Source organism: Taudactylus pleione, unplaced genomic scaffold (genome assembly GCF_031769625.1).
Source record: "Taudactylus pleione unplaced genomic scaffold, aTauple2 ptg000041l, whole genome shotgun sequence".
Lineage (NCBI taxonomy): Eukaryota > Metazoa > Chordata > Amphibia > Anura > Myobatrachidae > Taudactylus > Taudactylus pleione.
In genome coordinates, this window is record NW_028284443.1 from 36943260 (window position 1) to 36957689 (window position 14430).

Genomic DNA, 14430 nt, shown 5'->3' on the forward strand with positions numbered 1-14430 from the left:
CAGGTAAGTAAAATAACTATACTTAACCCTCTCCCCCCCCTAACCCTAACCCTCCGTTAGGGGTGCCTAAACCTAACTCCCCCATCCCCACAGCCTAAACCTAACCCTCCCGGTGGGGTGCCTAACCCTATCATCCCCCCTGGGGGTGCCTAACCCTAGCCTAACAATAACCCTCCCGGGGGGGGGAGTAACCCTAAGTCCCCCCTCGGGAGCCCCTAACCTAACCCTCCCCCCCCGCGGGTGACCGCGCTCGCCGCCCGGCTTACCTTAGTTCGGTAGGTCAGGCGTCGGGCTCCCGCCATAGGGATAATGATAGGCGACGGGATTTCGATGCCTATCTTTATTCCCCTGTCGGGATTGCACAGTCGGGAAGCCGGCGGTCGGTTTCCTTACTGCATACCCGTCTTGAGATGCACCATCGATCACACTATTGAAACTTGCACCATCTCAATGGCAAGTGCAGTTTCTCCGTCCGTATATGGCCTCCTATGTGAGTGGTTGAGCGTCTGTGTATGCAACCCACTTTCATCAACAAGTGCAACACTCCCATAATAAGCCCATAAGATCGACCATCTCTGTGTGTGCAATAAGATACTCCTCGTCACCGCCGAAAAATGCCCACTGCATGTTAAATTTGCAACTGCAGCTTTGTATGGGCACAATCAAGACACATGCATGGTGCTACTTAGGTGCATGAGCAGTAGCAAAATAAAATCGCTCAACTACATCCAAACTCAGCAGTACATCCACCTCTAAAGCATTATTGGTCTTGTTGTTTAAAGTTAAAACAATTACATAAAGCACAATTTATAATATAATATATGGTAATATTTAAGTGATTATCTTAATACAATAATAACCACAGAATTGTTTTCAGGACTCTCACAGTGTAGTATTTTTTAATTCCATTTTGCCTGATCTTAGACTGTACCCATCACTCATTAAAAAGTATAAATACAATTAGGAATACATACCAGAGAATCCCATCAAAGCTCCTTCTTTTGCCTGCTGCTGAAGCCCATTTTCATCTTTGTAGTCTATGTAAACAAGATCGATGGCTTGCAGTCCAAATGCTTTGGCTACAACGATGATCTTTTGTCTGGCATACAAGACGTCATGAGTGTTTTTGCTGCTTGTTGCACCTTTAATGTTCAAACATATAACATAGTAATTAAATAGAATTAAATACATATAATTGAGAATGTTGATGATAAGTTGACCACTCACCACTATATTTAAACTAGCTGGTGGAATACAGTATAAACAGTGAGATCACATTATTATCTATGCATTAAAAATATTGGATCTGTGTTCCACATCCAATACAAATTAAATGTAAAGACATCAGAAAAATTTGATTTTAAATTGTTTCATATAGTTTGATTACACTACTCAATTAAAACAAATTAAAACAAAATCTCTGCATCTGGCATGTGAATATGTGTTTTTGACTAATTTAAGGATTCTGAATTCAATGGAAAAATCAGATTTTCTCTAACACTTCACATTTTTTAGATACACACAAATAACAAAAGCAGTAATAGCTATATCTGAAAAAAAAATAAGTGAAAATTTCAATTACTCTCTATAGAATTGAAATATTCTCGTCGGATTAATTTATAAAATACTAATAAAACTACAGAAACACTTAAAAACTGCAGAAACTCTTAACAATTGAAATTAGCCGTAATGTAATTCTTTATAAAACGTAAAATGTAAAGTCACTTTGCTTTAGGGAAATAGGATGTTGACGCTTTCCATTTGTACAGTGTGTCACTGGTCTCTCTAAAAAGGAACCAGCAGTAGTCCCCCATCATTGCAGGGTCACAGCGTTCTTGGTAGCGATGCTCCATTGTCAGAATGTCTTGGTGAAAATTTTCCCACTGTTCATCATTTATACTACCCAGGTTCTCAGAGAAAAAGATGGGAATGTAAAAAGTGAATTTTAAGCGGCACTCTACAACCCATATTCTTGTAGTTGTCCAAAAGTTCATTCACAATGGACAAGTAATTGGCCTCTTTTCTGTTCCCTAAGAATTCACGCACAGTAGTCTTAAAGAAGGACCAAGCAGCAGACTCAATTTCTGTCAAATTAGAGTTTAATATCATAGTATAATTCGTAAGCAGTTTTCCTATTTGAGGGTCAACAAATATGCCTTCTTTTCATTTTGCTTTTCTTAACTTCAGAAAATTTTCTTCAGATAACTGAACCTGGTCTTCTTTATCCAGAGGTTTCACAAAATTCTTCATTAGGCCAACTCAATGTTAAGCAGAGGTAAAATGATTTTATGCAGCATAACCAATAGAGTACTTGATGTTTTTCTCTCCATCAACATGGGTTTCTCTCTCTGGCTACTTCTTTGTGATATAGTGAGTTTTAGGGGTATATTTACTAAGTGAGAGTTTTCAGAAATGGAGATGTTGCCCATAGCAACCAATTAGATCCTACTTAACATTTAACTAGCACCTTGTAGAAGATAATAGCTAGAATTTGATTGGTTGCTATGGGCAACACCACTTCTAAAAACTCTCACTTTAGTAAATATACCACTTAGTGCCTCTGGTGTCCTATAAATACAGAACACAGCAGAACTTTGTGAATCCACCTTGCAAACCTAACAGTAGTGCAATTACCTTTAAGTCACAACAAAGATTCCTTCAATGATCCTTATACTTGATTCCCTCCAACAATACAGCCATAGTTTTACACATTTCTTCATGTCCACTGCCAGAGACAATGAAGGACATTTGTTCCCATTATGGACTAGCACTGCTTTCAGACTACTCTTCGTGGAATCATTAAACAGTTTCCACTCAGTATTGCGCTGAACATAAACCTCAATCATTAAACCGTTAACATCAGCACAGACACACATGTTGAATTTTTAAAAAATGTGACCAAAGAAAAGTTTCTTGCTCTAAGGGTGGGTACACACTAGATGATGTGTCTGGCACATCGTCTAGTGTGTATCCACTATGTCGCTAATAATGTGCCCTCCAGCGGGTTATCAGCAACTTCCTCCGTTGGCCCTACATGCAGGGTTGACAGGGGATGTCGTTAGCGAGGGACATGCTGCCGAATGCAACATGGCCCCCGATGTTGCTCCATCGCTGCCTCCATTGGCAAGTGTGTATGCACTTGCCGATGCATGGTCCTGTCGCTGCCGATGTCGGGCTGGGTACACATCGTCCCACTGTTGCAGCCTAGAACCCAAAGGTTTGGATTGTTGTTTGACAGTTTCAAGACACCAACCAAATCATTTAATTCGTCCTATTCTATGATGTGAGGTGATTTGTCTTGAGTTTTGGAGTGATACTCTGACTCGCTTTACTCTGATGTCCCCAATTCACTGGTACACACACCAGGAACACCCAGCCCTTCTCCATGAGGCACACGTTTTAGTGCTGAAGACATATGTGGATATTGGATAGTGTGCTTAGTTTTACTGGAGTGCCCAGCAATACTAGTTAGACAAAACTAAGAGTTAGTACAGTGGTCTTTAGGCTCACGCCATAACATTGGGACAGCGAACGGCATCAGCAATTCCTTTCAACCATTCTGTCAGAATAGTTGCGTAGGTTATGCAAGAAATATAGGATTCCCAGTTTTTATCCTGGTCACCATGAGCACAGTCAAAGTATATTTTATAAGTCTTCCTTATCAAGGCTATCTTTGACTTTTTGGTGTGAACTTACCGCATACCAAAGGCGGGCTGGGCTGGGGGGCAGGATGCCATCTGCCCCCCTGGGCCAGTCCAATCCTGACACTTTGGGGTCGCCCACAGGCAGCCAGTGGCCTCGTTCTGTCTTGCTGTCAGTTGGGAAGCATTCTCTGCCTGCTCCCCGGCCGGTGGCAGAGATGACCCCACTGTGTGCCTGTGTCCCGGCCGCTCGCTGCAGTGAAGGGGCAGAATATCTCTGGCAGCGCTGTGTGCAGCAGGGACCCATCTGGGAGTGCAGTGCTGTGTGCAGCAGCAGGGACACAGCTGGGAGCACGACGTTGACCTCGTGTCATCATGTCACGCTACCTGCCGCAAAGAGGAGCCGCCAGCCACCCGGGAGAGGACCAGCTACCAGAGGACCATTTAAATGGTAAGACTCAGAGAGGGGGACAGAGTCTGTAAAGTCAGGAGGCTGGAAAGTAAGGGGGCAGGAGGCTGGAAAGAGAGGGGGGCAGGAGGCTGGAAAGAGAGGGGGGCAGGAGGCTGGAAAGAGAGGGAGGGGGGCAGGAGGCTGGAAAGAGAGGGGGGCAGCAGTCTGAAAAGACAAGGGTGCAGGAGGCTGGAAAAACAAAGGGGCAGGAGGCTAGAAAGACAAGGGGGCGGAAGGCTGGACAGACAAGGGGGCGGAAGGCTGGAGTCATGAAGAGCTTGGCAGGGACTTGTTGGGAGAGGTGGAGGTTGGGGCACATGTGACAAGGAGAGACCGACAGGAGGGTATATGTGACATGGGGAGAATAAGTAGGGCACATGTCAAAAAACTTAGGGCACGAGCACAAGCCATTTACAGACGACCCAGCTGCTATTATGGTACCTGTACCACCAGTTATCACAAATACCACTTCCACCTTTCTCAAGTGCTTCACCTATTTTACTCCTGGTACAGTCTGCAGAATGCTGGTTCTCACCTGCTTCAGTGCTTATGTAATAACAGGCTGAGGTGTTGTTACCACAGGGCATATCACACTCTGGAAAGAGCTCACTCAATGTTTTTCCTGATGTTTAGGTGTCGGCAAGAGGCTGGATATACAGGGGAGCAGGAGGCTGGAAAGATAGGGGGGCAATAGATGGAAAGGGATGCCGTCAGTATCCCGGCAGCTGCGATGCCGGCACTGATATTACCGGCGCCAGGCTCCCAACGCATATCACAATCCCGGCACCGACATTCCGACCGCCGGGATACCAAAGGTAAGTAGCGCGGTGGGGGGTGGTGGTTAGGGTGCGGGTTTAGGCACTAGGGGGGGAGTTAGGGTTAGGCACTAAGGGGGGAGGGTTAGGTTTAGAGTGTGGGGAGGGGGAGGTTAGGTTCAGGCACTGGGGGGGAGGTTAGGGTTAGGCACCAAAGAGGGAGGGTTAGCATACCGCTCAACAAGTGTCAGTATGCTAGCCCTGTCAGGATTCTGACAGCCGGGATCCCAACTGCCGGCATCCCATACCGATTCCACTGGAAAGATAAGGGGCAGAGGGCTGGAAAGATAAGGGGGCAGGGGGCTGGTAAGATAAGAGGGCAGGAGACTGGAGTGCCATAAGGCAGGAAGCTCAGGTGACATGGGGCAGGAGATGACACAGGGATCAGGAGGCTAGAATGACACGGAGTAGTAAGCTTGAATGACACGACAAGCTTGAGGTGAAACCGAGCTGGAGGCGACACAGGGCAGGGGCAGTAGAGATACAGGAGGCTAGGGGCATATGGGGCTTGAGATGACATAGGGAGCTGAAGGTGATACCGGGCACGAGGCTGGAGAGACACAGGTGGATGGAGGGGACATGAGGCAGTAGGTGACACAAGGAGCAGGAGGCTGGAAGAGACAGTTCAGGAAGCTGGGATGGCGTAGGGATTTGGAGGTAACACAGTGAGCAGGAGGATGGAGGAGGCACAGGGCTGGAAGCTGGAATGTTGCAGGGACCTGGAGGTGACACAGATAGCAGGAGATGACACAGGACAAGTTGATTGGATGGGACCAATGGACATTTACCCTAACTCTGCTATTGAGCAGGCATTTAGTCCACATTCCCATTAAGTTGTGCTGCTTCGCACCCACCCAGCCATTTCATTACCTGACCTCAAAACTATTTTGCATACACCTTGTAGAGCATGTTGTGAGATTGTTTGAAACTAAAATTGTCTATATCTAGATCATTTTCTCTACCATTGATAGATAATCCTAGCTTCCAATGTGGACAATCCTTTACCCTGTTTAGCAGTTGGCACCTCAGTGGTCTTCAGTTTGCTTTACAATTTGTTGCTATACGAACCCTGCAGTCTTATTCTTTATCTCAGACACAAAACAAATATCCTCATTTGACTGTCCTGCTGTTTCCATTTCTTCAAGTCCAAACCTATATTTCCAAGTTGTTTCATGGCCTGATGGACACTGACAGAGTGCTCTGGATGGTAAGCAGCAATGCCTCCCCTCTGGTGCTTTTTCCTCTTCTTGCAAGTGTCATCAAAACAGGTTGGGTACTATAATACCATGTGCTTCCTAAGTAAGCTCTCACCTGCTTTTTATTTAGGGGTCATGGCCAAATTTGTATTGCCTCAATTTTATTAAGTTGGGGCTTTACCAAACCTCTGTCTATGGTGTATCCAAGATACTTCACATCTTCTATCCCTTATCAACACTTTTTTGGGTTGTCTGTCAATCCTGCCTCATGCATGGAGTCTAACACTGCTTGTACTTGGCTAAGTGAGACTGCTAATCAGGACAATAGATGACTACATCATTGAGATAAGCAGCAGCATACTGTCTATGGGGTCTTAGAATTTTATCCACTATCCTCTAAAAGGTGGCTGGTGCCCCATGTAACTAAAATTGCAAAATCTTCTATTGAAACAGACCTTCTGGTGCAGAAAAAGCTGTCTTTTCTTTTGCCTCGTCTGTCAAAGCCACTTGCTAGTACCCTTTGGATAAGTCTACAGTGGTTAAGTACAATGCTGTTCCCAGCAATAAGTTCATCCACACAAGGCATTGGGTAGGCATCAAACTTAGACACACTATTCAACTTACGGAAATCATTGCAGAACTGTAGTTTCCCGTCGGGATTTAGAATAAGTACAATGGGACTTGACCACTTACTATATGACTCTTCAATTATATCTAACTCCTATTTTTTTACATTTCTTTAGACACTGATTCCACTGGACTTCTGTTATTCTATAGGGCTTTAAGTTAACCTTAACCCCTGGTTCAGTAATTGTGTCATGTTTAATGACTGTTGTTTTACCTGGTATGTGAATAGTTGAGAGGTTTTTGGCTATTGTTACTTCAGGAACCAAAGGTACCAGAGGGACTGGGGTGGCTAACAGTTACTTCATCTCTTCAAGGTTGTATAAGATTTACATGGTAGATCTGTTCTGGTTTTCTTTTCCCAGGCTGGTACACCTAATAATTAACATTACCCACTTTTTCTATGATTTCAAATGGTCCTTGCCTCTTGGCTAAGAATTTACTTTCTACTGTGGGATCCAAAATAAGCAGTCTGTCTCTAGGGGCAAAGGTGCATGATTGGGCATTATGATTGTACACCCTTTGTTGTGCTTGTTGGGCATGTTCCAAGTGCTCTCTCACTATCGGCACCAATGCAGATATTTGTTCCTGCATCTAAGAAACATGCTCAATAACCATCTTACAAAGGACTGGGTAGCTCCTTCCATGTCTCTTTTGCAATATCCAGCAATCTCTTTCTTTGGAACCTCTCTAATAGCCAGCAATAAATAGGGTAACAAATAATTCCAATCGTTCCAATCTTTATCACCACTTTTTTTTTTTTTTAGCATATTCTTTTAAGTTTTGTTAAACCTCTCCACTATACCATAAGTCTGAGTGTGATAAATGAAGGTACTTAGCTGAGTAACCTTAAACAGGCGGCACAACTGTTTTATGATTCTTGACAGAAAAGGGATACCCTGATCATTTAGGATTTCCTTACGAATTCCCACTCTGCAGAGACATGTACAAGTACCCTAACAATTGTCTTTGTTGACGTATTGCACAATGATATTGATTCTGGGTATCTGGTAGTGTTATCCTTTACCACCAAAATATACAAATAACCCTGAGCAGACTTTATTAAACAAATCCATAGCTATTCTCTCAAACAGGACATCAATAATGGGCAATGGGACAAGCGGACTTCTATAATGTGGCCTGAGAACATGGGTACTGACACTTAGAGCAGGATGCACAGTTTACAGATACATTTTTACTGATCCCTGGCCAGAATAAACACTCTCAGAGGTTTTGTCTACCCCTAGATGTCCCGCAATTATGTGACCATGAGCCAGGTCCAACACAGTTCTTCTATATGCCTTAAGAACTATCAACTGTTCCACAATATCTTCTTCCTTTTTGGACATTTGATACAACATGATGTACTGCCAATTAAAGGCATGTCAATATCAGGCTCTTCAACTTTGCTTCCGTCAACCATTTTTACAGTCTCTCTAGCCATTAGCACAGTAGGGTCTTTTAACTGTTAACTGTTCTGAGGCAAAAATATCTTATCTCACTTCAAAATCAGGCATACAGTCAATTGATTCAAAACTATTTCTATGTATACAGGTTATACCAACAGTTATCCCTGATGTTTTGAATAGTTCACCAACTTGGTTTTGACAAAAGTAACCAGGCTATCAGGATCTAACAGAGCCTCTACCCATTTGCCTTCTACACTAATTATACACATTTGTTTATCTGGTTCAGCCTGCAATGCAGGCTAGCTGAGTAAAGCAAGATACTCTGCGATTGACACAGCTGGCCCAGCTGGTCAATCCATGTTCCAAGCCTACCATCTCTAGATTTTAAGGTTATTCCAAGACCCAGAACCCCTTTACCCTGTAACGGTCTTACCAGAATTCACTGGAGACCGCTGTTAAGGGACTAGGGGCCAGTGGGGTATACTCAACAGTCCCTCATCTGCCACATACCTCTCCACCATTTCCCCCAGCTGGTCTGTAGTTTCAGGGTCCCCGTGGCTCACCCACTTGTGCAGAGCTGCAGGCAGTGACCATGGGCATCGATCCACAACAAACCTTACCAATATTGTTGTCATGTTAAATACTCTGCTTGTAGACATTTATTGGTGAGATGGATGAGGTCATGCATTTGAGAGTGGGAAGGTTTATCCAGTTGGTATTCCCAGCAATGAATTCATTGTGCTTGAACAGACATAGTGACACCCAAATGAGTCAATATCTCAGTTTTTAGTCTATAATAGTCCTTAGCATCAGTAACATTTAAGTCAAAATATGCCTTTTGCTGTTCCCCTGACAGGAAAGGTGCCAAAAACCTGCCCACTGACTTTTAAGCCAACATTCTCTCTCCACTGTTCTTTCAAAAGTAGTTAGATGGGCTTCAACACTATCACTGAGACGGATGTCATCTGGCGCAACATCTACAGGTGTAAAACATCATTCACGTCTTTCACCTTACAGTGTCCCAGCTGCTGAGAATTTGCTATGAGGTATTTGGCATACTCTGGAGTGGGCTGGTAGCTGGTATCACCTCACGTCGATGGTACATACCTGGCCTATATTAACTTATCCTGCTACCTACGGCTCTAGTTCTACATCCCCACGGCTATTGCTGTGCTTACAGAGACACAGCCGTGTGTATATATATATATGTTGAAGGAGGCTGAATGTTGATATTTTTATTATAAATGTGTTTCAATCAGCTGCGATATATACAGCATTGAGATATTGAGAAAGTACCTTCAGGAGAAAGAATCTTTATTATTACTTTGATATACTCCCTATATTGAATTCTATATGAGACTTTCCTTAGAAGGTTGGACATACCTTATCTGGTCATTTATATACGAGACCTTTCTCACTACTAAGGATCTCCAGGGTCACTAGTATCATAATTTTCAGTGTTTCTATATTGGTACACTCCAATATAGATTGGTTAACTATACCTCTTTGTGTCATTCGTATATATATTTATTGTCTTAATACTGAGAGTCTGATCAACTCTCTTGCATGTAATTTATTGTGTATACAATTTTTGAATTGGCGTATAGCCTTATTACAATAAAATGCTGTTTTTATTCTATTGTATGTTTTGAACTGATGTCCCGGCATAGACTCTAGAGCGCAGTCTTTCTCTTTGCTCTACTCCAATTAATAAGGTTGACATAACCTTATTTGACTGCTGAATTATTGTCAGATTTTTCTATTCTATTGGCGCTAGGTTTTTTTCTTTATTTGTTCAACACTATCACTCTCATCTTTTACAAAAAATGACTAGACCGTATGGAACTGGAGCTAGTTGTGACATCTGTGGAAGTATTTCCAGTCAGTGCTGCCAGGTCTACACAATCTTTTTCAACGCTGTGTGGTCTTGGCGCTACTGCCTACGAGTTTGTTGTTGCCTCCAGAGTTCATCGATATCCAATTGTTGTTGCCTCCTCAATGGCTAATTGCTGCACCCTGGTAGCTTAGTGCTGAGCTGCTGTAGCCTGAAGCAGCGCCTTCACTATGTCTTCCATGGTACCTCGTGGTGTACGTGGGAAACAGAATTTAGCTCCTCCAAGCATCTGATGACACCACCAGGAGTTTGACAACAGCAAGAAAAGTGAACGTCTGTCGCTTTTCCCATAAAATTGTTTTGGTTGCAAATTAAGGTGCAATGCTTGCATTCTCCACTATGTGTGGCAAGATCAGCTTAAGGGTGCCATCTACTGGAGTAAATGGTTGCACTTGTAATGCAGAAGTCAAGTAGTAGTACATCAATTCAGGGTTTTGGTACAAGTATCCGCAGCTAATTTTATTAGCAACACAAAAATAAACAAAACATAAAAGTAAACCCTGGTATGTCCAACTCTAACTACACAAAATCATTCCTTCTCTCAGAGTGGAGGGACCAAACATCCCTCCTTTAGCACAGCACTCTCACACTCTCCGCAATCACAGTATCTCTCAACAGGCCTCTCATCTGTTCCCCAGGCAGTGAGAGACTGACTACAGATGCTGACACACCCCAGTATTTATCTATACTCTATCTATCTATATATATATATATATATATATATATATGCACACACACACAGTCAATTTTCTTTAAATGTCATTTGATTACATGGCATTGCTCTCTGTTGACTTCCATTTGTTTTTCCAGTAAATTGTGGCTTAATGAGGCTGACAGCAGTGCATACCTGCCTCACACAATCAGAACATTATTTTAAATTTCTTCAATATCTGAATTGTCTCTCTTGGATGGATGCTGTCTGTTCTGTATGGCAGCCAATGGGATGCTGTATGTACTGTATGGTGGTCACTGAGATGCTGTCTGCAATGTATGGCCATCAATGTGATGCTGTATGTCAGTCACCAGGATGCTATTTTTTTTTTAATGATTTATGATTTATTTTTTATGGCTGTCCCAGGGATACCATCTGTATTTTATGGAGGTCACTAAGATTATGTATGATGGTCACTGGGATGCTGTGTGTACTGTATGGCGGTCATTAAGATGCTGTCTGTGCTGTATGGCATCACTAGAATTCTGTCTGTATTTTATGGCAGTCACTAGGATGATATATGACATCATTGGGATGTACTGTATTATGATCACTAGGATGCTTTGTGTGCTGTATCGTGGTCACTGGCATGCTGTCTTTATTTTATCGTTGTCACTGAGATGCTATCTGTATTTTACTGAAGTGACTTGTGCTGTACGGCAGTTACTGGGATGTGGTATGTTAGTCACAGGGATGCGGTTTGTATTTTAATGGTGGTTACAGGGATGCTGTCTGTTTTTTTATGAAGGTCACTTGGATACTGCCTGTCCTGCATAGCGTTCATGTGGATGCTGTATATCCTGTATTGCAATTACATGTATGCTCTCTGTACTGTGTGGCAGTCACTGGAAAGCTCTCTGTATTGTATGGTGGTCACATGAATGCTCTTTTTATTGTATGGTGGAAATGTATTCTGTCTAGGAATAATGGTTTGGTAACTGTAGACCCTGTCTACAGTTCATTTGGTACCGCCTGCATAAAGCCACTTTCAGATTTTTTTTTCCAGGCCAATTAGCACACAGCATTGCCGTGTTTTTCAAGTATATGGGAAGGTGTTGGAGAGAGGTCTCACACCATATAAAATGATAAATAATCACTCAGGTTAGTTACTGAGTTAGTTATTTTCAAATCACCTTTTCAAATTAGGCAGCCAAGTTGGTATTAGGTAATTTGTGTCACCATGGAGTTGTTTTGCAATCAGTTATTATAGAGAGCAGTCAGTGATTGGAGCATCAGGAGAAAGGTGCTTTTGTCAGCATAATGATACAGCTTATCACTGTTACAGTACAAGAGACAAGTTGTACTATTTATAAGAGTTACAGGACACAGAATACATTATGATTTTAGTGTTAAACTGCTGCACCATAAAGTAATTTCAAACCTATGCTCGCTCGGAAATCTTCTGCTCCAAAGACAACGCCATCTAAGTGAAGACCAACTCTGGGTCCTTTTTGTAAAGCTTCTTCACAAACGTCCTATAGAGGAAGCAAGAAAGTATACATTATGGACAATTTATATCATTAAAACACAAAGGGAGACATTTGTGAAAACTTGTAAAATAGGAATAATGTGGTGTTGTGCATAGCAGCAAATCCGTTATTTGCACTCATTTCTAAACAGCACTAGAAAATGACAGTCCTACTGAATACCTTCCCCCAACGTCCCAATTCAGACAAGACCGACCGAATTTGTTGGCTCCTGCTCTCCCTATAGTTTTAGAAAACTGTAGTTGAAACTATTGTATTTCTGATACTTGATTTTGAGAGTAATTTAGAACAGCTACAAAACCCATAAAACAGTACTATGTTAAAAATGTATTACAGGTTGAGTCTCCCATATCCAAAATGCTTGGGACCAGGGGTATTTTGGATAACGGAACATTCCATATTTTGGAATATTTTTATATCATAATGAAATATCTTAGGAATGGGACCCAAATCTAAACACAGAATGCATTTATGTGTTATATACACCTTATACACACAGCCTGCAGGTAATTTTATACAATATTTTCAATAATTTTGTGGCTCAAACAACATTTGGGTACAGAAATGAAATTCATTTGCGTTTCATATACACCCTATACACACAGCCTGTAGGTAAGTTTATATATTATTTTTAATAATTTGTGCTTCAGACAAAATTTGTGTACATTGAACCATCAAAAATCAAAGGTTTCATTTTCTCAGTCATGCCAAAATAATTCTGTATTTCGGAATATTTGGATATGGGAGACTCAACCTGTATACCATTAGCAACTAGCTTCATATAGTTAGATTTACTAGGCTCACTATGCAGGAGCAAATAACTTGTGTGTTAAGTGTCTGACTGCGGTACAGAGTGTGAGGTTATAAATTCAAGTCCCCTGCATGGCATGCTGAGCATTGTGCGTTTTAAATACAGGGGGATGTAATTGAATGAGAAGGTGAACACAGATACCTCACAAGTGTATGCATGTGATATAGGAGGTTTGGTGTTCAAATCCCATGTTTGAAGTAGGGGTGAGCGGGTTCGGATTTTTGAAATCCGAACCCCCCCGAGCCCCCCCGATCAGAGTCCGATCCGAGTCAGGCTCGACTTTTCCCGCCTGACTCGGATCTGAAATCGAGGCAAAACGTCATCATCCCGCCTTCCGAGTCTCGCGGTTTTGGATCCTATATAAGGTACCCGCGTCGGCGCCATTTTCTCACTCGGCTGTGGACAGTGAAGAGGGAGGGTGGGAGTTAGGGTTGGCTGGGCTGTGTAGTGTAGTGTAGTGTTGTAGTGTAGTGTAGTGTAGTGCAGTGTAGTGTTGTGCTGTGCTGTGCTGCGCTGTGCTGCTGTTGTCCATAGGGGCTGTGTCCACTACTTCAAAGTCCATAGGGGCTGGCTGGACTGTGTTGTGCAGTCAGTTCTCCATAGGGGCTGTGTCCACTCCAAAGTCCTGTGCAGTGTCCCAGTCCTAAAGGGGTGCTGTAGTGTTGTCCAGGGGGTGCTCCCCCCAAGTGCTAAAAAAATAATATATTTTCTGTGTTTGTGAATTGTGTGCGCAGTAGCCGCACGTGCATCAACAAAGTAGTGCCAAGCGTGCGCCTGTGTCATAAGTAAAGGGCCGGCTGGCTTGACCGTTAAAGGGTGCTGTAACCCCCAAAGTACACTCCAGTCCAAACCAAAAAAATATATATTTTCTGTGTTTGTGAATTGTGTGCGCAGTAGCCGCACGTGCATCAACAAAGTAGTGCCAAGCGTGCACCTGTGTCATAAATAAAGGGCCGGCTGGCTTGACCGTTAAAGGGTGCTGTAACCCCCAAAGTACACTCCAGTCCAAACCAAAAAAAAAATTATTTTTTGTGTTTGTGAATTGTGTGCGCAGTAGCCGCACGTGCATCAACAAAGTAGTGCCAAGCGTGCGCCTGTGTCATAAGTAAAGGGCCGGCTGGCTTGACCGTTAAAGGGTGCTGTAACCCCCAAAGTACACTCCAGTCCAAACCAAAAAAATATATATTTTCTGTGTTTGTGAATTGTGTGCACAGTAGCTGCACGTGCATCAACAAAGTAGTGCCAAGCGTGCGCCTGTATCATAAGTAAAGGGCCGGCTGGCTTGACCGTTAAAGGGTGCTGTAACCCCCAAAGTACACTCCAGTCCAAACCAAAAAAAAAATTATTTTCTGTGTTTGTGAATTGTGTGCACTGTGGCTGCACGTGCATC

The 14430-nt window shown here is 42.9% G+C and overlaps 1 protein-coding gene across 2 annotated transcripts in view; it reads right to left on the bottom strand.

Moving 5' to 3' along the window:
• The window catches only part of CLYBL (citramalyl-CoA lyase), a 576496-nt gene that overhangs the window by 81828 nt on the left and 480238 nt on the right, over window positions 1-14430 (bottom strand). For both annotated transcript variants that reach the window (XM_088456621.1, XM_088456629.1), the window contains exons 5-6: window positions 12124-12217; window positions 975-1142 (exon numbers count right to left, since the gene is read on the bottom strand). In XM_088456621.1, the coding sequence (XP_088312747.1) occupies window positions 975-1142; window positions 12124-12217 (262 nt within the window). The remainder of the gene's footprint in view (window positions 1-974; window positions 1143-12123; window positions 12218-14430) is intronic.